Here is a 23,592-nt window from a genome sequence, read left to right as displayed (position 1 = left end):
TGAGCACTGCTGGGTGTGACCCAAAAATCAAAAAAGTCCCAAACAAGGAAATACACACATACATATACATGTATATATACTGATTTATTTTATAATCATTCCCTATATAATAAAGCATCCATATTTTATGAGTTGTCAAAAAGACTACTGAGATAGTTTAAATGTAAATAAAACAAAAAAGTAGTAAGCAATTCACTACAGTTCACAAAGATTTTCTCCCAATAGAGTTCAGTAGCTTCAAAGCCACTCACAATGTATATTACCTGGCTAATCAGTCTTGAAAGCTCAGTGATCAGAAAAAGTTTCTTCTTACTCAACTTTATCAGAGAGTTACTGAGAGAGATGTTAAGGTGCTGGGGGCCAGCATATTTAACATACTTAACATACTTATGTCTTATTGTATAGCCAAGCTCATGCATGAAAGGTACATATTCTACCTAGCTATTTGAACTTTTTTCCAAGCCCCAGAAAAAAACTGAAATATAAACAATCATATTTAGGTTGACTATTTAGGTAAAAATTAAGAATCACTAAAGATGGTACAAAAGAACTTTGGGTGAAGAAGCAAACTTCCCTGAGTTTTCGACCTTTTCTGGACCCCATTACTGATTTTCAGCCAAATGGCTATTGGTTACTGCAAGGGCCCAAGAATTAAAATACTATTTGAGTCCCTAAGCGAAGGATAGGCTAGCCAACTGGTGGAGCTAGACCTCCAAAGATGAACCAAGCCAAACACAGGGGTCAGAAATTGTCAGCAGATAGCATAAATAAATTTAACCCATATACTATCTAAGGGTGCTAGGAGTATTTCTCTTATTACATTCTTATTAGCTACTGAGACAACAAACAAATCAAGATTATCAGTTAAGTTATATCTACATTTTCTCTTACTATTATTTATCATGTACTAAAACAAACACTGAAAGAACAAGGTATGTCATGGGTCTGTTGTATACAAAGAAAACGAAACACATATACCAATCCTGGGCTTAATGAGATACCAAATAAAAAATGCCCAAAAGTGCTGTTTTATAGATTCATATAATCACACAATCAAATCACTTACTAATATAAACTGGTCATAGATTCGCACGAGATCTTCCATTTTGTATTGTTCTAGCACCACAAAATCATCCAGATTTCCACTTGTTTTTTGAGCACAATCTTGGCAATATACAATGTATGTCTTCTGAAAATTACTTTCACTAGTGACAAAAAGCAAGTCAAAAACTTCCACCTATTTAAGACAAGAGAGTAGACTAAAGCAACTTAAATGTATCAATATTACACATATTTATTATAAACAAGAAACTTTGGTAAATTATGAAACTGGAAAAATTTTAGTACATCAAGGCCCATAAGAAAATCCTATAAAAATATTTATATTGGGACACCAGAATTCTTTTTCTTTTGCAGCATACAAAGAGGATAACATTGTTTAGAAATTGAATTAAGAACACTCAATACATTAAAAGATTAAATTTTAATTTCATATTTGAAAACTGTCACCTGCATTCAAGAAAATGAGGCAGACAGAGCAGCAAAAAAACCCTTTTTGGAACAAAACACTTTAGAAACAAATCAGGCACCTAAGGGCAAGAGTCTCATCAGGCAAAAAGAAGGGTCTCACAGCGACATAGTCCCAAGAAAGTGAAATATCACAACAGCAGGGTCCTTTTTATGACTCCGAAACATTTGGCACCCAGATCAGTGTATGGCCACACATTTCTTCTAATCAATGAGCCACACCACAACAAATAATAAACACCATAGACTGCAACGGTCATAATGCAAAGTCAATACAAAACCTACCAACCTAAGTGAGCAAAGTAAAGTTTTGAAAGATCTAACTACAACAGGCTAGCTCTTTTGCCTAAGAGATGAAATGGTAAGATTGTTCTAGGAATTTAAAGAACACAGATAGACAATAAGAAGCAAGAGTATATGTGAAAAAGGGAATAAACAATAGGATAGTGGATATAGTGGATAGGATGTTTGCTTTGCAGTGGTTGAGCAGAGTTTGATCCTCAGCAACTCATAATTCCCTTGAGTTTTCAAGGACTAATTTCTCAGTGCAGATCCAGAATACTGTGTGAGTGTGGAATGCCCTCTCCAATCCCCAAATGCTCCACATCATTATTCATTAGAGAGATGCAAAGAGAACCAACAATGAGAGATCATTATACACAAGAGACTGGTACAAGTCACAGGAAACAAGAACAACCACAGTAGACATGAATGTGGGGAAAAAGACTCATTCACTGCTGGTGGGAATGCTGAGTGGTCCAGCCATTTATGGAAAACAATATGAATATTCCTTAAAAGCTAAAATTGCAATTCCATGTGATCCAGCAATACCACTACTAGGAACATACTTTAGGAGTCTCAAACACAATGCAGAAAAGCTCTCAGCACACGAATATTCACTTTAGAATTAATCACAATAGGCAGAATCTGGAAACAACTCAAATACCAGTGAACAGATGAGTGAATAAAGAAATTGTGCTCATCTGAAAAATGGAATAATGCAGAGCTGTTAGAAAAAACTCAAGTTATGAAAATTGCTTCTACATAAATGATATGGAGTATTATGTTAAGAAAAATGAGTTAGAGGAAGAGGGAAAAGCAGAATGATTATAATTATTTGTGGTATATGTAAAAATAAATATATACTATGGTACAGAGAGAAGGAATGATCCATGGTGAGAGCTAACCTAGGATGAACCACAGTTCAAAACTGTGGCGTCCAAAATGGGTCACCCAAGCCAGGAGTGGTTTCTGAGCACATAGCCAGGAACCTTAGGGTTTAGACCCCAAAAATGGGGCACATACTGAGAAAAAGGGGACGGAGGGAGAACAACCCTGATGGTGAGAATAGCTGTCATATGTTGTCACTATGTATCTTAAATATTACTGTGAAAGATTTTGGTCACAATAAAAATTATTAAAAAATAACTGTTATCTAAACACCATGATAACAAACATAACTGAAGTTGGGTTTAGTCATAAAAGAACCACTCCTTCACCAGAGCAACATTCCCATTATGATGCCACCTTCCTCCTCACACTCCTGCCTATATTTGAGACAGGCTTCTACTTCCCTTACTCATTGACATTATTATGATAGTACTCAGTGTAGTTATTTCTCTTAACTGCACTCACCACTGTGTAGTGAGATTCATATCATGAGCCAATCCTTCTGGCCCTCATCTTTGGGAATTATTTCAATAATGTCTTTATTTGTCTTGAAACCCATAGATGAGTGAGACTATTTGGTGTGTATGTGTGTCTCACAGTACCTCACAAATACAACAGTAATGAGCAGGTTCATCACTTGTCCGTCCATGCCATATAACTTCTTTTCCTGCTTTAATTAGAGCTTCCTTCAAAAACTGACATTGTTTTAGAATTTTCAGCAGACAATACCTTTGTAGAGAAAAATAACTTGTTACTGATAAATATTAAAAATATAAAAAGTTTAAGATCCTTGATTTTTATGAAATTTTTTGTTACTATGATTTATATTTTTGTTAAAGTTATATGTACAACAGGACAACAATAACAGAAAATTAAAAGCAATTTGAAGGAAAAAAGCAGTAAAGGAAGGGCATCTATATTATATTCAGCCAATCAGGGATCCACTCCCAGCACTGGCAGGAGAATGCAAGTGTCCGGCAGAGTAACCTTTGAGCCGTACTGGATCTCTTCACTTTTTACTTGCCTTTCTCGCCTTCTTCCTTCCTTTCTCTCCTTCCTTCCTTCCTTCCTTCCTTCCTTCCTTCCTTCCTTCCTTCCTTCCTTCCTTCCTTCCTTCCTTCCTTCCTTCCTTCCCTCCTTCCTTCCCTCCTTCCTTCCTTCTTCCTTCCTTCCTTCCTTCCTTCCTTCCTTCCTTCCTTCCTTCCTTCCTTCCTTCCTTCCTTCCTTCCTTCCTTCCTTCCTTCCTTCCTTCCTTCCTTCCTTCCTTCCTTTCCTTCCTTCCTTCCTTCCTTTCCTTCCTCTCCTTCCTGCCTCTCTCCTCACTCTCACTCTCCCTCCCTCTCTCCTACAGAATCCTACTGGACTTCTTTTTTTTTTTTCTTTTCTCTCCCTCCCTCCCTCCCCCCTCATACACAGACCCTCTAATAAACAAAAACTTAAATTCACTTGATTGAAATTAAGACTGATATTTGGACTGAAACATAAAATAGTACTACTTTGTATAAAAGTCCTCATGTTCCAAAATGTCCTCATTTGGTTGGTCATGAGAATGTATTTTACCAATATGTAAAGGCTTTAATTTCTCTTGGAGAGAGCCCACACCAGGTGGTAATCAATTTCTTTTTCTAACTCTGTGCTTAGTAATCACTCCTGGTGGACTTAGGGATCCTATGAGATACAAGGATTAAAGCCAAGTTGGTAATATGTAAGACAAGTATCTTACCTACAGTTCTATTGCTTTACCTCAGGTCCTGAAAGAACTTATAAAAGTTAAATTGGTAATTCTCCAAATTTCTTTGACTGATAGAATGTTTCACTTATAATACTGATGAAAAAATGTAAATGTCTATAGGAAACTAAAACTGCTTACTTAATCATTTCATAGAGCTTGATATCTGAGACTTTGATGTTTCGTGCCATATTCCAGGAAAGATGAATCATGGGCACTACTGATTTGACACTTTGCAGTTTGTTCCATTCATACCGTTCTACTGCCAACTTATACTGCAAGGCTAAAAAAAAATTAAGTTATAAGAAGTAACCCTAATCAAAACAACAACAACAATAACAAAAGGGCAAACTATATACACTTTACCTACTAGTTATATTGTTTAAAATAATGAAAAATTTTAATTGCTGAGCTTAAAAGTATGTGAAGGCATCTCTTTACACTAATTTCATCTATTCAAAGAATCACTGTTTTATAATTCTTCATTTGTAGAGAAAAGAAATGAGGCCTTGAAAGTGAAAAACAAAAAAACAAAAAAATAAAAAAAAACTAACCACACTGCAGGAGATAGTTAAAAAGTTAGAACAAGGGGGGAAAGCCAGGAATGATTCCCAAACCTTTTGGGTGTGAATTACAAGCAAGGAACCCATAACAGACCAAAAGATTTGCCAAGTGAAGAACCAAAACACTTGCCAAAAACAATATACACTGTCACCCACCAAAAAAATTCAGCAAAAGATTAAAATCTTAGGTCTTTCTTGATCCAAGTGTCAGATACTTTATTAACATATGTTAAAATGTATCTAAGACTAAGGAAAGAATCACTAGCACAAATAAATAACGAAATACTTATTAGCTATCTGATTAAAAGTTGAAAACTTTTTGTTGATAAGTTTGTTTGGATAGATTTGAAGAATGTCACAATAACTGATGTTAATTAAAAAAGAAGAGAGATATGAAGAAAGGTCACTCATTAAAAAAATCCAAAAAATCTAGCATAATGGAGAGGTAAAATACCACAAAACGACAGAAATTGAGAACTTCACTTTAGTAAGAAGCATCCCTTGGTGAGTGTATTGGGTTTGAATAGTCTAGGAGAGGAAATAGTGGAGAGTAAAAGATATTTTGTTAGGGGTTGTGGTGCTGGAATATTTGATACATAAAACCTATCATTAAGCATACTGTAAGCCATGGTGTCTAAAGCAAGATAATTTTAAAATGTATTTACATACTGATTGCACAAATAAAGAATTCTAAAAAATAACTTTTGTTTTATTTACACCACAGGAAATTTTCTGTATAAATAACAATATTTAACACGTAAAAACAGGAAAAGTATTTTGTATGTGGATACAAAAGTATTTTATTAACTACTCTTCAAAAAAGAATGTTCTGAACTTAGTCCTATACTAAGTTCCTCCCATATGTGGATTTCTTCTCTATTCTACTTTCTAATAAACTTCTACTAAATTATTTTCTTAAAATATTTTTTTGAAAAGTATGGTTGTTTTTGGTTTTTCTTTTTTTTGAGAGGTCAGTCAGTGATTATAATATGGGGACTTACCTGTTCCAGCTTTTGAATTATTTCTGTTACTCCAAAAGATATCCTTTATATGCATTCATGTCTTAAATTCATGGGAACATCCATCTTTATCTCTTGGGCACGCTAGGGTGGTAACCAATTCTTTGCACTGCCTAGCAACTGCATCCACACCCTATAGCTGCCTCTATGCGAAAGAAGCAACTTCAATACTTCATGACTAATGTCTGAAGAGACACCAAACCAATGAAAACTCTGTGTATACAGTTTTTTGAACTGACAACTCAGGGACCTTTCAGAATGGCAGGCAGCTTCTACCTACTCCTCTCCATATTTCAACAAGTCTTAGCAGTGACACCCTCATCAACCTCGTTCTACAGATCCCGGAAATTTAGAGTGCATAGCCACATATGTGGTCATACAACTCCAAATCACTCACTACTAGTGTAGGACCAAAAGGAGCACACAAATTAGATAGAAATGTAAGTAGCATAGAAGCCAATTAAGCTTAGTAAACTAAAATATCAGAGAATGTTTAACTAGCAACGAACAACTTAGTAAACTCTTGTAACCCCATGATTTCATGACCCTATTGTAAGATTTAACAATTTTCACAGATTTTCTTTCACAGAAGTATATTTTGTTTTGTTTCTTTGGGGTCACACTCGTTGACGCTCAGGGGATACTCCTGGCTAGGTGCTCAGAAATCGCTCCCGGCTTGGGGGATCACATGGATGCCAGAGGTTCGTCCTGGGTCAGCGCTGTGCAAGGCAAATGCCATACTGCTGAGCTAACACTCTGGCCCCTCACCGAAGTATTTTCTAATAATACTACTGGTCATTTAGTTGTAATGAGCTATATAAAATAAATTGTTTTGTGCTTACCAGTGGGGCAGGCTTGGGGATGAATAGGAAACTACGGACAATGGTGGAAGGTCACACAGGTGATGAGACTGGTGTGGGAATATGGATGCCAGACACAATTTTAAATAATTAAAAATGAACAATTTTTTAAAATGTATATTTGGACTGGGAAAATAGTACAGTGGGTAAACTTGCATGTGACCAACTCATTTCAAACACCATCAACCCAAATGGCACCTCCAAGCATTTCCAAGAGTGATTCCAGAGTACAGAGTACAGAGTAGGTTATGTTCTGCATAGCACTGGATGTAACCTCCCTCTCCCAAAATAAAAAAAAAATATATATATATATAGCACATTCTTGTGGACTCGAATAAAAGTACACTAATACTCCAAATGCTAAACCAAAACCCACGAGGACTATACTGTGTGCAACAGCAGGTGTGGCCCAAAACAAAACAAAAATATTGTCATTAAAAAAATCTACTCATGGGGCTGAAGTAATAGCATGGGAGGGCATTTGCCTTACATGCAGAAGGATAACGGTTCAAATCCAGGCATACTATATGGTCCCCTAAGCCTGCCAGGAGCTATTTCTAGGAACAAAGCCAGGAGTAATCCCTGAATGATGCCAGATGTGACTCTATAACAACAACAACAAAAATACACTCACACTCATAATTAAAATCTCACCATCAGCACAGCAAGAACATTAGAAAACCAATATGAAAAAACATATATGCCTGCCAAGCTTAATGAAACTGTATCACTAAAGACATAATAATAACACTAAAACCTCAGTGTCTATAGTAGCATCATGATGAGAAATGTTCAATAATAAGCAAAACACAAGAAAATAGGATGATAGTAGAAATAAAAAGAATTCTACAGTCAGAAATAAAGAACGGTAGTAAAAAATATCAGTAGAAGCATTAAACAGCAGAATAAAAGACTAAGCAAAACACAGGATAAAATCTATAGGTAATAGTAGATTGACAAATAGTAGATTGAGGAAACAGCTAAGTAACAACAGAAGGCAAAAATTATTTGAAAAGAAATAAACAGCAGTGTCAAAGAACTATGAAATCAATAAGATCTTCCTTAAACTGAGGTGTACATTTTACTATTACAAACACAGAGGTAATCCTTTCCCAAAAACACTCTATTCTGCCAGATTGTCATTCAGACTTAAAGGAACTGTACTGCATTTACTGGACAGGCAACAGCAAATGGAATTTATAGACTGGAAACTGTTTTGTAAGAAGCATTAGAGATTACGTGATGAATAGGTGAAACTTCTTAACATATGGCATTCAATATGGCACTCAATAATGGTGCATGTGGTTGTTCTCTACTAGATTAAGAAAAGTTAAAATGAGGAACAAGGAATCATAACAAATAAACTTTTATTCACTAACTTTATGACAATTCTACCTGCCATTATTCCTTTAAGCTTTTCCAGATCAAATAATTTATATTGTTATAAGGCCATCAAAAGGGCCAACTTGGAGGAGGGGAAGTAAACCTGAATGTATTGTTAGAAGAAAGAGGAAAATAATGAATGGGTTCATGTTGGATCAGTGTATGCCTGAGACAACTTATTAATAAACAATTTTGTAATTCATGGTTTTTCAATAAACATTACTAGGGGTTGTTTAAATTAATAAAATAAAATGAAGTTAAATACCTGTAAGTGGACCAACATTCCAAGCAATATTGTTGCACCAGCCTATAGCTTGAACCCAATGCACAGTGCCTGCATTTATCCAGACCAAATCTCCAGGTCTTTGAATAAACCTATACACAGGAACATTTGCTTCATAGAGATCTTCAAGATTAGGCCACCAAGAACTCATTAGAAAGTTCAAATTGTATCTGGGTGTAGGGAAAAAAAAATAAAAAGATTACATTTTGTCTTAAATCATATGATGCTTTTAAGAGATTACAATATCAAAATTTAGAAACCTGTTCAATAATCTTTTAACAGGACTGCAGAAAAAGAAAAGATTGAGGACTTTAAAATATAAAGATTAGCAGTCAAAAGATAGTACAGTGCGTGTAGGGTGTTTGCCTCATATGTAATCAACTTGGATTCAAGGCCTGGAATCATTTCCCTGAGCCTCTCCAGGAATGAATTCTGAGCAGAGACAAGAGGTGAGCTGAGTACTGTTCTCTGTGTCCTAAAAACCAAACACATTTTTAAAAAAATTAAATTAAATTAAATACAAAGGTTAGGTTTATTTTTAATTCAGGCACTAAATTAATTAATAAATTTGCTAATTAATTTGAGCACTGCAGAATTTAATCCTAGCAAATGCAGCTGGGGTAGTTTGGTGGCTGGTTCTGTAGATCCCTTGCACAGTCTACCTACTGAACAAGTGCTTAAGTAACAATACCCTACCACCACCATTAAAGGACAATCCTGAAGAATGGCTGACCAGACAGACTTAGAGAGCTTAAGACTTGCTCAAGTCCTACTATCTTTTTGTTATGGTTTATTTTTTGCCTGCGTTTTTTGGAGTCAAACCCAACTGTAACTTAGGGGTTGCCTGGATCTATGCTCAGAAATCATCCTGGCTGGCTCTCGGGACCATGAGATGGCAGGTATAGAACCCAAGTTGGCTGCATGCAAGGCAAATGCCCTACCTACTGTGCTATCACTCTGGACTCACATCTTACTATATGTGATTTCAGACACTGTATTTAAGTACACTGTACATATAAGGAACAATCCAGGAAGAGTCAACAATTTTTCCTGAGAACCTTGGGTGTTAAAAGGCCAGAAGTGATCCCAAGTACTGAGATAAAAGACTTGAAAAAAATGTGGCCCAAATAAGAAAAAAAAAATCTGAATTATACATTTTAATATTACAAGTTAACTTTACTTAAAAAATTTTTTTCATGGTAGAACTGCTCCTTTCTGAAGATAATGGCTTCTAAGCCATTTCTAAGCCCTGCAAATAATGTCCCTGAAAAACAAATTTAGTAACTATTACCATAGTTTTAGCACTCCTAAATATTCAGTGCCCTAACTGTGGGGAGCCTAGCTGATAAAACCTAGAACATAAGACACCTCAGTAATTCCTAATCTGGTCACCCACGTGACCAAAGGCGCCCATGCCTTGAGAACAAAGGAAATAGACAAATACTGAAATAATTCAGAGCAGCCCAATACATCCAGCCAGAAAGAAAAATATAGAGCAACCTGCCTTTGTGTTAGCAAAAGGTTATTAGGATTACCACTGATGTTTTATTTGTGCTTGCTGAGTGGAATTTGTGGGACTCTGTTTGGATCTTGTGTTTTCTATATAAACTCTTTTAGCATAACCATGTGCTCAGGTCTACCTCTTTGCCCCTCCCTATTACCTGCCCTAGTTTATGCTAATGAATGCTTGTAACTGTGATTGGTGGAAAACTTGTAACACCTTCTAACGTATTTCAGCCCTTAAAAGCTGATCCCCCAACAATAAACTTCCCTTTTTGAACAGCATGCGTTGTCTTGAAGGCTTCTCTTACTAATTTCTCTAGTTCTTCTTTACAGGTCGGTTCTGCTCGGGTGAACCCACTAATAACTAGCAACCTTCATTTCCACACCCCCGCGGGTCGGGGGTATCCCACGGGAGGTTGCACCTAACGACCAGGCAGAAGCAGTGAAAGGCTGTATGTAAGGCCCGAATCAAAATTTAAAATCCATCCTCCTCCTCAAGAAGTGTGTAGAATCAGAGTCAGACCCTAGAAAGCCTTGCCATAAATCTCCAGAAGAGATTTAGATCTTCAACCTTTCTAAATTTCCAGATGAGCACACCCAAAGTCCAGAGGCTGGGCAAGAGCAGCCTACCACCAGAGCTAGAAAAGCAGCTTTTGTGTTCCCTGGCATTCATACATGCCCTCCCCATAAGAATTACAAAGATTGTAACAGGCACAATGGGAAAAAGCACAATCAAAACATGTGAAGAGAATAGCTCTGAAGACTTAAATAATATCTACTAGCTATATAACTTCACAGCTAAGAATATTTTTCGCAGGGTCAGAGCAATATCACAGTGTGTAGGGCTCTTGCTAGGGTTTGATCACTGACATCTTATCATTTGGTCCTGCGATCCTGGCAGGAGTGACAGAAATAACCCCAGAATACTGCTGAATGTGGCCCCCAAGCAAAGCAAAAGTATTTAGTAAGGAGGGACCAAAACAATAATACCGTATTTGTCAGCGTATAAGACAGTTTTACAGTTAATTTTACAGTTAAAACACAGGTTTAGGCCTATATTCACTGTATGACAGAATGTTCGTTCCTGTGCTGCAACTGTATGTACCACAGTGAGCCAATCACAAGCAAAGGTTCAAAGGGTATACTGTAATAGACTTCCTCTCTGACTCTGGCCTATTTGAGCAGGCTTTTGACAGTGTAGATTTGGGTACAGAACACTGAGCACCACCAGAACAGCCAGGTCTAACTATTGAACATCACCAGTCATGGTCCAAAAAACAAAAACAATAAATCTAAACAGTAAATGTTGAGAATTTTTTAGCTCAAATCAACAAAGAATAAAAAAAAGTTAATAAAACACTAGAGGATATGAGAACTAGGAACAAGAAAGCGACAAGCAGAAATAATAAAAATAAAAAATTTATAAGTGAAATGAAAAATATATTGAAAGGCCTAAGCAGCAGTAACAGGAACTGAAGACAAAAGTCAGTTGAGTTCAAAGAGGAGAGGCAGAAAACTTCCAGACAATAGTACTAAGTGGAAAAAAGGCCTAAAAATAAATTAGATGAGGGCCAAACTGGTAGCAGAAGCAGTAGGACATCTGCCTTGCATGCACTAACCTAGGACAGACCACGGTTGGCTCACCCAGCAACCTATATAGTCCTTCAAGCAAGGAGCGATTTCTGAGTGCATAGCCAGGAGTAACCCCTCAGTGTCACTGGATGTGCCCCTCCCCTCTAAAATGAATGAGATGAGAACTTTTAGACAAGTTTGAGCAAATCAACACAAAAATCTTTGCTGAAGGGCCAAGAAGGAAAAAAGCATTGGTAAAGAACCAATAATTAGAAATCATTAGATTGGTGTTCTTTATATGACTGAAACCCAAATACAATGTCTGTAGTGTTTAAATAAAGATAGTATATAAATATAATAAATAAAGATATTAATATAAATAAAGATATTATATATAAAAAAGAAATCAATACATCATTGTTGAGAAGTTCCCAAGAGCTGAAGACTGCATGCATCCAAATCCTAAAAGCCCAAAGAGTACTCACATAAAAATGCTCCAAGACCTATCCTAAAAAGAATGAAAAAAGGGCCTGATTGATTGTAAGCAATAGGGATCTTGCCTTATAAGGTGGTTCATCACATATGATCTCTTAAACCAAGAGTAATTCCTGACAGCAAAGCCAAGAGCATCCCTTGAACACAGCTGAGTATGTCCCAAGGGGTGTGTGTGTGTGTGTGTGTAAATAACAACAACAACAACAACAACAAATCACTGCAGAGAGAGAATATTTAAAATAGCAAGACCAAATGAGGAAATTAAATACAAAAGACACAAGCAGTGTCTGTAAAATGTAAAGCAGATTTATTAAACAAGACTGCAATAATATAAAAAATTTTGCAAAATAACTCAATGAAACAAAAGTCTTACCAAGAATACTGTATTTAGCAATTCAGTCATTAAAATATGAAAAGGAGATACAAAATTTCATGGACAAACAGGCCAGAAACTTAATGAACTACAACCAATTTTGTTAAAAACTGTACAGTTAAGCTGTAAACTTAAAGAATCTACTCTAAGCAAATCAAAAACATTCTAACACGGGCCGGGCGGTGGCGCTGGAGGTAAGGTGCCTGCCTTACCTGCGCTAGCCTAGGAGACGGACCGTGGTTCGATCCCCCGGCGTCCCATATGGTCCCCCAAGCCAGGAGCGACTTCTGAGCGCATAGCCAGGAGTAACCCCTGAGCGTCACCGGGTGTGGCCCAAAAACCAAAAAAAACAAAAACAAAAACAAAAAAAAACAAAAAAAAACATTCTAACACAAAACTCTGAAAGTTTACTCTGTCAATGGATTAAATGCACCGATTAAAAGGTACCAAATAGCATGATGGATTCGAAAACTGACACAAGGGGCACAGCAGATAAAGTATTTGCCTTGTGGCTGGCCTGGGTTTGATTCCCTGCATCCCACATAGTACCTCATGCCTGCCAAGTGTAATTACTGTACAAGCCCAAATGATGATAAGCCACGCCCCCTAATTTTTACCTAAAAATTGAGAAAACTTAGTGACTTGTATAAGCTGAGGTGGAAAATGCAGCAGTCACTGGTAAATTTCAAAAATAAAATATATACCCAAAACAATTACAATAATTCAGGAATAAGTAGGATAAATGTTTTCCAATATTTATCACTAAAGAAAAAATTGTAAACTAGCAACAGTAACTTTAAATAAAGTGCAGAAAACCATAGCTTGACAGGTAATCAAGTTAAATAACAAAGGTTAAAAATCCTTCAAAATTGGATTCCTCCTCCTCATCTGTCCAGACAGTTTTAGCTGTATCTGATGTGAGGTGATCAGCATAGAAATAGTCATCATCACTCAGTTCCCAGATATCATTATCACTGTTGTTGGTCTCATACACAGTGCAAAATATTGCGGGTTAAATAGTTCAGTGGTACACAGTTCAGTTCAGCTGCCTACCTCTTCAGCTCAGCGACTTGTAGACTGAGCTGAAGCACTGGCCTCTCCAGAAGATAGCAGAAGACAACTGGAGACTACATGCATTTGATTTGGTGGATGCATAACAAATCAAATAACCTGTATGACCCAACAAGTATAAGCCAAGTTTAGGATTTTCAGCACAAATTTGGTGCCAGTATATGGTCTTTTTTTCTTGTTCTTCTTGTTCTTGTTCTTCTCCTCCTCCTCCTCTTCTTCTTCTCCTTCTCCTCTTCTTCTTCTTCTTCCTCCTCCTCCTCTTCTTCTTCCTTCTTCCTCCTCCTCTTCTTCTTCCTTCTTCCTCCTCCTCTTCTTCTTCCTCCTCCTCCTCTTTTTCTTCTCCTTCTCCTCCTCCTCTTCTTGTTCTTCTCCTTCTCCTCCTCATCCTCTTCTTCTTCTTCCTTCTTCCTCCTCCTCTTCTTCTTCCTTCTTCCTCCTCCTCCTCTTCTTCTACCTCCTCCTCCTCCTCCTCCTTCCTCTTCCTCCTCCTCCTCCTCCTCTTCTTCTTCTTCTTCTTCTTCTTCTTCTTCTTCTTCTTCTTGTTACACATGGCTGTAGTCAGAGGTACTAGCTCTGCTGCACTAGGAAATCACTTCTGACTCAGGAGACCATATGGGATGCCAGGGATCAAACTCATTTCAGTCCTGGATTAGCCACTTGCAAAGCAAGTGCCCTACCACTGTACTACCACTCCAGCCCCATCTAGGAGTAATTTCTGACAAGAGTCAGGAGTGCCAGCATGTGTGGCTCAAAACCACTCCACCCCCAAAATGACCTACTGTACAATTATTGTACAATAAGGTAAAACACAGATTCTAAATCGAAAGCTAGAATATAATAGAACAAGCAACAGCAACCCACAAATAGACTGGTATCATACATTACTAACTTCAGCTTAAAAAATATGACACAAAAGTGAAGATCAATTCTTAATCATCAAGGTATATGTATATCATCAACAAATAACAACTGGAGACTACATGCATTTGATTTGATAAACACCAAATGAGAGACCAGCAAAACTACTAATATAACTAAAGGAGGAAACTGATAGCCATGGGGAACAGGTGAAGAATGCAACATTATTTTATCACCATTAGATAAACTAAAACTTATCAGGAAATACTGGCTTTGAAGGAAGAAATGAGAGGGCGTTAGTGGATAAATATGTGGTTTTTCATTGCCCAAAAGCCTAACATATTCTTTTCAAATGAACATGTGACACTCTAGAAAAAACTAGATGTTGTATCACAAAACATACTTCCAAAATTCAAGAGGCCATAAATCGTATCAATTATTTTATCAGACCATGATGTACTAAAAACAGAATATATTCACAAATAGTAATCAAATGAAACAACTCCAAACACGTCAAGCAACCATTGAACAATCAGTTAAAAAACTGAAAAACTAGCAACAAAAGCAACAAAACATTGTGGAAGGAAAAATAAAGTAATAGAAACAGAATTAATTAGAAACCAAAAAGCCAAGGGTGGCAAACAAGTTTGACACAAAGAGCCAAAACTTTTAACTGTGAGAGTCAGAGAGCCGCACCATGCAGTGACCTGCCAAAACAGACAAACACTCACACAAAAGCATATAATTTTAACAATAATATATTAAACACATATTGCATTTTGCCATTTTGAGTGGGGGTAAAAATCCTGCAGTGATGGTGAGAGTGTGCTGCATCCTCCACACTAAGAACTAACGGCAAGATGTGACACAACATGTGAGACACGGGTCCCCCGGCTCGCTGGCCACTGCAGTTGTTTCCGAGGGATGGGAGACGAGATGACGCAGCCTGGGGGCGAGATTATGCGCTCAGAGATCTCTCCTCAAGCAGCATAACAAAATCCAAACTTGACAAAGAACCACAGTATACAAAATAATGATAAGAGGCAAAGAGCCACATTCATTTTGGTCGCATGCAGCTCGAGAGCTGCGTGTTTGCCATCCCTGCAAAAAGCAAATAAAATATTTTTTCTTGAAAAGAAGAAAAAAGCTAGTTTCCTGAGGAATAAAAATTAATAAACCACAATCAAGAATAAGAGGGGACCAGAAAAGGGTGCTTCCCTTGCCTGGGACTCACCAGGTTCAAACCATAGCACCCCACTTGGACTTCCTAGTAACTCCAGGAGTGTTCCTGAGCACAGAGCAGGGGGTAACCCATAAACACTAGTAAGTGTGGCCTCAAAAGACAACCAAAGATAAATAGAAAGGACTCCAATTAACATAGAAGAAAGAAAAGGGATCATCATATTTTAAAAATTATCACAAAGTACTTTGATAAAACTTTAAGCAGTGAAACAAGACTTGAACCTAGAAGAAATGAATTCTTAAACTAAGAAGATATGGAATACTTGATCAAACCTATCACTATCAGAGAAATTGAAACATAATCAAAAGTCTCCCTCAAAACGTAATTATTAAATATAATCCTATCCTTAGTTTCTTATTGATATGGTTTTGCATCATAACAAAACCAATACCTTATGCTCAAGCAGTACTCCTGGCTCTATTCTCAAAAATTAATCTGCTCAGGAGACTATTTGGGATGTGGAGATTGAACCTAGGTTGGCTTCTACTAAGATAGGTACTTTAATGAACTGTACTTTTCTAAAAGGTTTCTACCCTGATATCAAAAGCAGGTAAGACAGCAGAAAAAAAAAAAGGGAAGATTACAGATCAATATTCTTAAATGAAAACAAATGAAAAGCCCCTCAACAAAATACTGAAATTTCTAATACTAACATTACAACAAAACACTAACTAAATTGGTTCCCATGACTCATCAAAAAGATCATATATGTCAGTTTGAATGAAAGTATAGCAGGTAGGGTACTTGGCTTTCAAAGCAATTTGATCCCTTGACATCATATGTTCCCAGTGCCTGCCAAGAATGATTGCTGAGCAAAGACATAGTGAGTGTTGAGCACTGCTGAATATCACCTCAAAAAAAAAAAGAAACATAAACAAAAAAAGGATCATCTACTATACTCAAGTAAAATTCATTCTGGGGAAGCAAGGAAGGCTTATAATGCAAATCAAAGCAATAAACTGCCAAAAAGAACCTGATAAGACCAAGACACTTGTTGACTAAAACTCTTAATTAAATAGGAATTAAAAGAACTTCCCTCAATATAGTCAAAGGCATTTATCACAAATCTATAGAAAATATTAAACTCAATGGGAATAAACTAAAAGTCTTATTATCTCTAGTATCAGGCATAAGATAAGATTTGCCCACCAAATAAAAGGCAGCCACAGTCAGTGCTGGTACAAATGTAGAGAAAGAGACTCTCATTCACTGCTGGTAGGAATGTAGACTGGCCTATCCATTAAGGAAAACAATTGGATATTCCAAGAAATCTAAAAAATAAGCTTTGATTTGACCCAGAATATACACTTCTTAGAATATATACTAAGAATATAGTACAAAAAAAAGGGGGGGACAAAGCGGTGGCATAAATGGTAAGGCACCTCTCTTGCCTGGCTTGCCTAGGAAGGACCCTGGTTCAATCCCTCTCGTCCAATATGGGCCCCCAAGCCAGGAGCAATTTCTGAGCACATAGGCAGGAATAAGCCCTGAGCATCACTGGGTTTGGCCCAAAAACCAATTAATAAATAAATAAAAATCTTGCTGCTCTATATTCCTTCTAGCATTATCCATAATAACTAAAACCTATAAACAATCCAAGTCGAAGAACAGGTAAATAAATAAATATGCAAACTGAAATATTACTTTGGAAAGAGAATGTAGTTAAGCAGTTTGATGCTAAAGGAGGGGTCTGGAGTATATCATACTGACTGAGGTAAAGAAGACAGATGTCTCATCTGACAGCTCATTATGTAAAGAAACATAATGGCTGAATATTGAATACTGAAAGACAATGGAAACAATATCATGCGAACTGAAATTTAGAAAGGAACACGCCACTTGAGGGCTATGGGGGAATAGGACATGGGGGGGACAACTTAGAAATGGAGGGAAGTGTTAAATCAAAAGGAAGGTGTTTTGAAAGGTGATAAAATGCCATGTGTAAAACCCAGCAACAGAACTATAAATCACAGTACAAAAATTACACACACACACAAATATAAGTTTTGGGGACACACCTACTAGTGGTAAGGTGCCAATCCTGGCTCAGAGTCAGAAATCATCAATGACAGACTTTGGGACCATATGAGATGCAGGGGATAAAACTTGGGAAGGCTATTTTCAAAACAAATACCCTACCTTCTGTGCTATTCCTGCAGCTCCAATCTTTATAAGCATTGCTTTTTTTTTTTTTTTTTTGGTTTTTGGGCCACACCCGGTAACGCTCAGGGGTTACTCCTGGCTATGCACTCAGAAGTTGCTCCTGGCTTGGGGGACCATATGGGACGCTGGGGGATCGAACTGCGGTCTGTCCAAGGCTAGCGTAGGCACCTTACCTCTAGCGCTACCACCTGGCCCCAAGCATTGTTTTTTTTAAATTGTTCTTCATACCTGGTGATGCTTAAGAAAATCTGGCTGAGAAATCACTCCTGGAAGTCTTCAAAGCACAATATGGAATGCCAGTAAGCAAACCCAGGTTGGAGTGTGCAAGACAAGAATCCTAACTGACATACTATTGCTCTGGCCCCAAAAATGTATTTTTAATTTGGGACCACACTTAGTGGCACTCAGGGGTTATTCTAGTTCTGTATCAAAATTTGCTCCTGGCAGGTGAGGGAAACCATATGGGATGCCAGGAATTGAACCTGGGTTGATCCTGTCCAAGGAAAATGCCCTACTACTGTGCTAATAACTCTCTGAGCCCAAAACCATGTATTTTTTTTTAAAGTGTCGCTCTTTAAAATCATCGTTGGTGGAGGTAGAGGAGCACTAGTGCTGAAACATTTAATGCCTAAACTAAATCATGAGTAATTTTGTAATTATATTGTGATTAAAGAATGGAAACAAAAAAAATACAACTCTCCAAACAACAGACTAATAAAATCAAAACCACATTTTTTTATTTGGGTAGGTTACACCCATTATTCATCAATTACCATGATAGTCCCCGTTTTAGTAAAAAGTTAGTGGTTTTCTAACATTTTTTGTGTGTGTGTGTGTGTGTTTGCATACTTCTTTCCATTGCAATTTGACAGGAATAAACTTGAATTTTTTTATTAATATCTTTATTTAAACACCATGATTACAAATATGATTGTAGTTGGGTTTTGGTCATGTAAAGAATACCCCCCCCCCACCAGTGCAACATTCCCATCACAATGTTCCAAATCTCCCTCACCCAGCCCAACCTCTGCCTGTACTCTATGCAGGCTTTCTACTTCCCTCATTCATTCACATTGCTATAATAGTTCTCAATGTAGTTACTTCTCTAACTGCTCTCATCACTCTTTGTGGTGAGCTTCATGTCATGAGCTGGACCTTCCAGCCTTCCTCTCTTGTGTCTCTGAGAATTGTTGCAAAAATGTCTTTTATTTTTCTTAAAACCCATAGATGAGTGAGAATATTCAGCGTCTCTCTCCCCCCATTTGGCTTATTATACTCAGCATAATAGATTCCATATACATCCATGTATAGGAAAATTTCATGACTTCATCTTTCCTGACAGCTGCATAATATTCCATTATGTATATGTATCAGTTTCTTTAGCCATTCATTTGTTGAAGGGCATCTTGATTGTTTCCAGAGTCTGGCTACTGTAAATAGGGCTGCAATAAATATAGGTATGAGGAAGGGATTTTTATATTGTATTTTTGTGTTCCTATGGCATATCCATAGGAAGGGTATAGCTGGATTGTACAGGAGCTCAATTTCCAGCTTTTGGAGGAATCTCCCTAGCACTTTTTATAAAGATTCGACTAGACATTCCCACCAGCAGTGAATAAGAGTTCCTTTTCACATTCCTGTCATACTGCTTGGTCTCCTTCTCTGTGATGTGCGCCAATCTCTGTGATGTGAGATGGTACCTTATGGTTATTTTGATTTGCATCTTCCTGATTATTAGTGATGATGTGAAGCATTTTTTCATATGCCTTTTAGCCATTTGTATGACAAAGTGTCTGTTCATTTCTTCTTGCCATTTTTTGATGGGATTAGAATTTTTTTCTTGTGAAGTTCCATCAGTGCCTTGTACACTTCGGATATTAGCCCCTTATCTGATGGGTATTGGGTGAATAGTTTTTCCCACTCAGTCATTGGCTCTTGATTCCTGGCACTATTTTCTTTGAGGTGCAGAAGCTTCTCAGCTTAATATATTCCCATCTGTTTATCTCTGCTTCCACTTATTTGGGGAGTGCTGTTTCCTCCTTAAAGAAGCCTTTAATCTCAATGTCATGGAGTGTTTTACATATGTGCTGTACTATATACCTTGTGATTTCAGGTCTGATATCAAGGTCTTTAATCCATTTGGATTTTACCTTCATATGGTGTTAGATGGGACCTGAGTTTGCTTTATTGCAAGTGGCTAACCAGTTCTTATTAAAGAGGCTTTCCTTGCTCTATTCAGGATTTCTTGCTGCTTTATAAAAAATTAGGTGATTGTATGTCTGGGGAATATTCTCTGAGTACTCAAGCCTATTCCATGGATCTGGAGTTGGAGGCATGTGGCCCGGGCTGGAGGAGAAAGGCCTCCATCCATCCATCTGAACATGTTCCAGCCCCATCCAATGCTTTGTAATTCATCTGCTTTACTACACTTGACTTCTTCCTTTCCTATCTGGATTCCCTTGATACCTTTATTTTTTGCCTAATCACTATAGCAAGTATTTCCAGTACTATGTTGAATAGAAGTGATGATAGAGGACAGCCTTGTCTTGTACTAGAATTTAGAGGAAAGGCGTCTACTTTTTCTTCATTGAGGATAATATTTACTATTTGTTTGTGGTAGATGGCCTAAACTATATTGAGACTGTTTCTTTTCATTTCCATCTTGCTTAGAGTTTTGATCAAGAGTGGGTGTTGGATCAAATGCTTTCTCTGCATCTATTGATATGATCATGTGATTTTTATTTTTCTTGTTGTTGATATATTTACGGATGTTAAACCATCCTTGTATTCCTGGGATAAAACCTACTTGATTGTGGTGAATGACCTTCTTGATGAGGCACTGGAAGCTATTGGCCAGGATTTTGATGAGGATCTTTGAATCTGTGTTAATATAGATATTGGTTTATAATTTTCTTTTTTTTGAAGCATCTCTGGTTTTAGTATCAGGGTGACGTTCCCTTCATAAAAACTATTTGCAAGTGTTCCTATTTTTTCAATTTTATAAAAGAGCCTGGCCAGTGTTGGTAGTAGTTCCTCTTGAAAGATTTGAAAGAATTCATTAGTGAATCCATCTGGACCTGGGCTTTTGTTTTTGGGTAGACATTTGATTACTATTTTAATTTTCTCAATAGTGATGGGGGTGTTTAGATATGCTACATTCTCCTTATTCAACCCTGGAAGGTTATAAGAGTCCAGAATTTATCCATTTCTTCCAGGTTCTTTAACTTTCTATTAATGTGGAATACATTAACAGGCTGGAGAAAAAATTAAGTAGGTAAGGAAGGCACTTGCCTTGTAAGAAATATCTCATATGGTCCCCTGAGTACTGCCAGAAATAATTTTTATGTGCACAGTTAATCAAAAGTTACCCATGAAGGGCCATAGAAATAACATGGATGTAGGGCTTTTGCCTTGCATGCAGAACAAAGATGGTTCGAATACCAGCATCCCAGAAGGTTCCCCGAGCCCACCAGGAGCAATTTCTGAGCACAGAGCCAGGAGTATCCCTAGAACTGCTGGGGGTGACCCCAAAATAAACAAAGAAAAAGTAACCCATAAGTATCACTAAGTGTGACCTGAAACCTAAATTAAAAAACTTATTATTTTGGGGGACGGTCGGTGTTGGGTCACAACCGGCAGCGCTCAGGGGTTACTCCAGGCTTTGCACTCAGAAATCACCCGGCAGGCATGGGGGACCACGTGGGATGCCAGATTCGAACCACATCCTTCTGCATGCAAGGCAAATGCCCTACCTCCATGCTATCTCTCAGGCTCCTAAAACAGTTATTTATTTATTATTCTTAAAAAATTCTTTACCAGCACTGCCGCCTCTCGGTCGGCTCTGGGGTGGATGAGTGTGCGGACCTGAGGAGGAGGCCACTCCACTTCGAGCCCACGGCAAGGAACTGCACCGAGGCTGGGTGGGCGAGGTTTGGTTTGTGGGCAACGAGGGCGTGGGTGGGCGCACACGGGGCCAATTTTTAAAACAAAGAGGAACATTTTTTTCTTGTACATTTTGATTGGGGCACCCTTGTGATGCTGAAGGTCTATTCCTTGTTTTTTAGTTACTTTGTAGGTCCTCCTACATGGGGCAATGGTCAACTGGAGTTCAAAACCAGGAATTCCTTCAAGAAAGCCTGCACTCTAGATAGGAAAACTAACAAATTTTGAATTAAAAGAAAAGGCTTTAGGGGCCTGAGTGATGGCACAAGCGGTAAGGCATTTATTTACCTTGCCTATGTTAACCTAGGAAGGACCTCGGTTTGATCCCCTGGCATTCCAGATAGAAATCGCTCCCCAAGTCAGGAGTGAATTCTGAGTGCATAGCCAGGGTTAAGCCCTGAGCATCACTGGGTGTGTCCCCCCCACCCCCCAAAAAAGGCTTTGCAATTATGAAAGATTACAAAATAAGATTATATTCTGGCAACATAGAAGAAAACATTGTGGTGCATAGTTTTTTTTATACCACAATGCCATAAAATGTGATTTTTGTTGTTCTTTTTGTGTTTCTTTTTTTTTTTTTGGTTTTTGGGCCATACCCGGTAACACTCAGGAGTTACTCCTGGCTATGCGCTCAGAAGTTGCTCCTGGCTTGGGGGACCATATGGGACACCGGGGGATCGAACCGCGGTCCGTCCAAGGCTAGCGCAGGCAAGGCAGGCACCTTACCTTTAGCGCCACCGCCCGGCCCCCTTGTGTTTCTTTTTAATAAGTGGTTCTCAGAATTAAACAAAAGTCATAGGAAAGTTACAATATTGGTAAAAGAAAAACTTCTTTGTGTTTTAAAATCCAAACGAACACAAAAGTGTTAAATTTAAATCTTATATTTCTATTAAAAGTTTTATTTTAATTTTTAAAGTATTTACAAAATTATGTGAAAAATAATGTGGTTAGCCTTTTTAAACAATATAGTTAATTTAATGCACAGTAAACACCTATATGTACTTTATAGTACCCTTAGTTTTAACTTTGTGCTACAGCAATGGTTGTTCTTTATTTCTGCATTGAAAGAACTATTATTTTAAGTGCATTCAAAATATCAGCACATTATACAAATCTGTATATTTGTGTCGCAGTGAAAAAATAATATAAATGAAAAAAATATATTATATATAATTTTATAAGAATATATAAAAGTAACTAAACTTTATAAGCAAATTAACTAGTATTAAATACAATTTTGGTCTTAAGTTCTAGGTGTGTAAATGCATCAGATGTCTTTAACTATATTTTGTAATAATCTAAGCATTTAGTTAATTTAGTATATAATATTTTTTACAAATTATTCACTTAAAGTCTTCATAGTAAAAACAGTTGTTTGTATTTTTAAAATCAGTTTTTTATACCTTTAATAATCATAGTTCATGCTATTATGTTTAATCATAAAAATTTTAACACTTTATTGCAGCTGTCTTACTGTTCTACTGCAAAACCAATTTAAAGAAAACCTATTCATTTACAGCAAATGATTTCATACTTCAGAGTGAAGACTCCTTCTACAGTGCTCATTAACCATTTTACTTAAAAAATTTTTACTGCTTATTAACCATTTTACTTAATGTTTTAAACTTCAAATTAAAATTGTTTTAAAAATGTTTTGTGTTAATTCTAAACCTTAAAATTTATTTTCAGCAAAGTTCCACTCCATCTACATTAAGTACTTCTCAAAACTAAAAAGTTTTTCTACAAAAATTTTTTTTTCTTCTCACAAACATGCTAGCTAAATATTTAAAAGCGCTTGTCAATTTTTTATAAATAAGTCTTAAATCAATCCTTTTGTC

The 23,592-nt window shown here is 37.1% G+C and overlaps 1 protein-coding gene and 1 non-coding gene across 2 annotated transcripts in view; one reads left to right on the top strand and one right to left on the bottom strand.

Annotated features, from left to right (window-relative positions):
• LOC126000414 (lysine-specific demethylase 6A-like) overlaps positions 1 to 23,592 on the bottom strand; it is a 199,751-nt gene that overhangs the window by 19,204 nt on the left and 156,955 nt on the right. Inside the window, 4 exon segments of the mRNA XM_049767715.1 lie at positions 1,067 to 1,237; positions 3,300 to 3,426; positions 4,568 to 4,709; positions 8,517 to 8,704. Of these exon segments, the coding sequence (XP_049623672.1) occupies positions 1,067 to 1,237; positions 3,300 to 3,426; positions 4,568 to 4,709; positions 8,517 to 8,704 (628 nt within the window).
• LOC126000425 (small nucleolar RNA SNORA22) lies at positions 22,732 to 22,861 on the top strand. The gene has a single exon (XR_007492739.1). It is a non-coding gene; the product is annotated as a small nucleolar RNA SNORA22 (small nucleolar RNA).

The sequence above is a fragment of the Suncus etruscus genome, chromosome Y (assembly GCF_024139225.1).
Source record: "Suncus etruscus isolate mSunEtr1 chromosome Y, mSunEtr1.pri.cur, whole genome shotgun sequence".
In the NCBI taxonomy this organism is placed as follows: domain Eukaryota; kingdom Metazoa; phylum Chordata; class Mammalia; order Eulipotyphla; family Soricidae; genus Suncus; species Suncus etruscus.
Note: the sequence above shows the minus strand (reverse complement) of the source record. Positions and strands in the feature narration are given on the sequence as shown.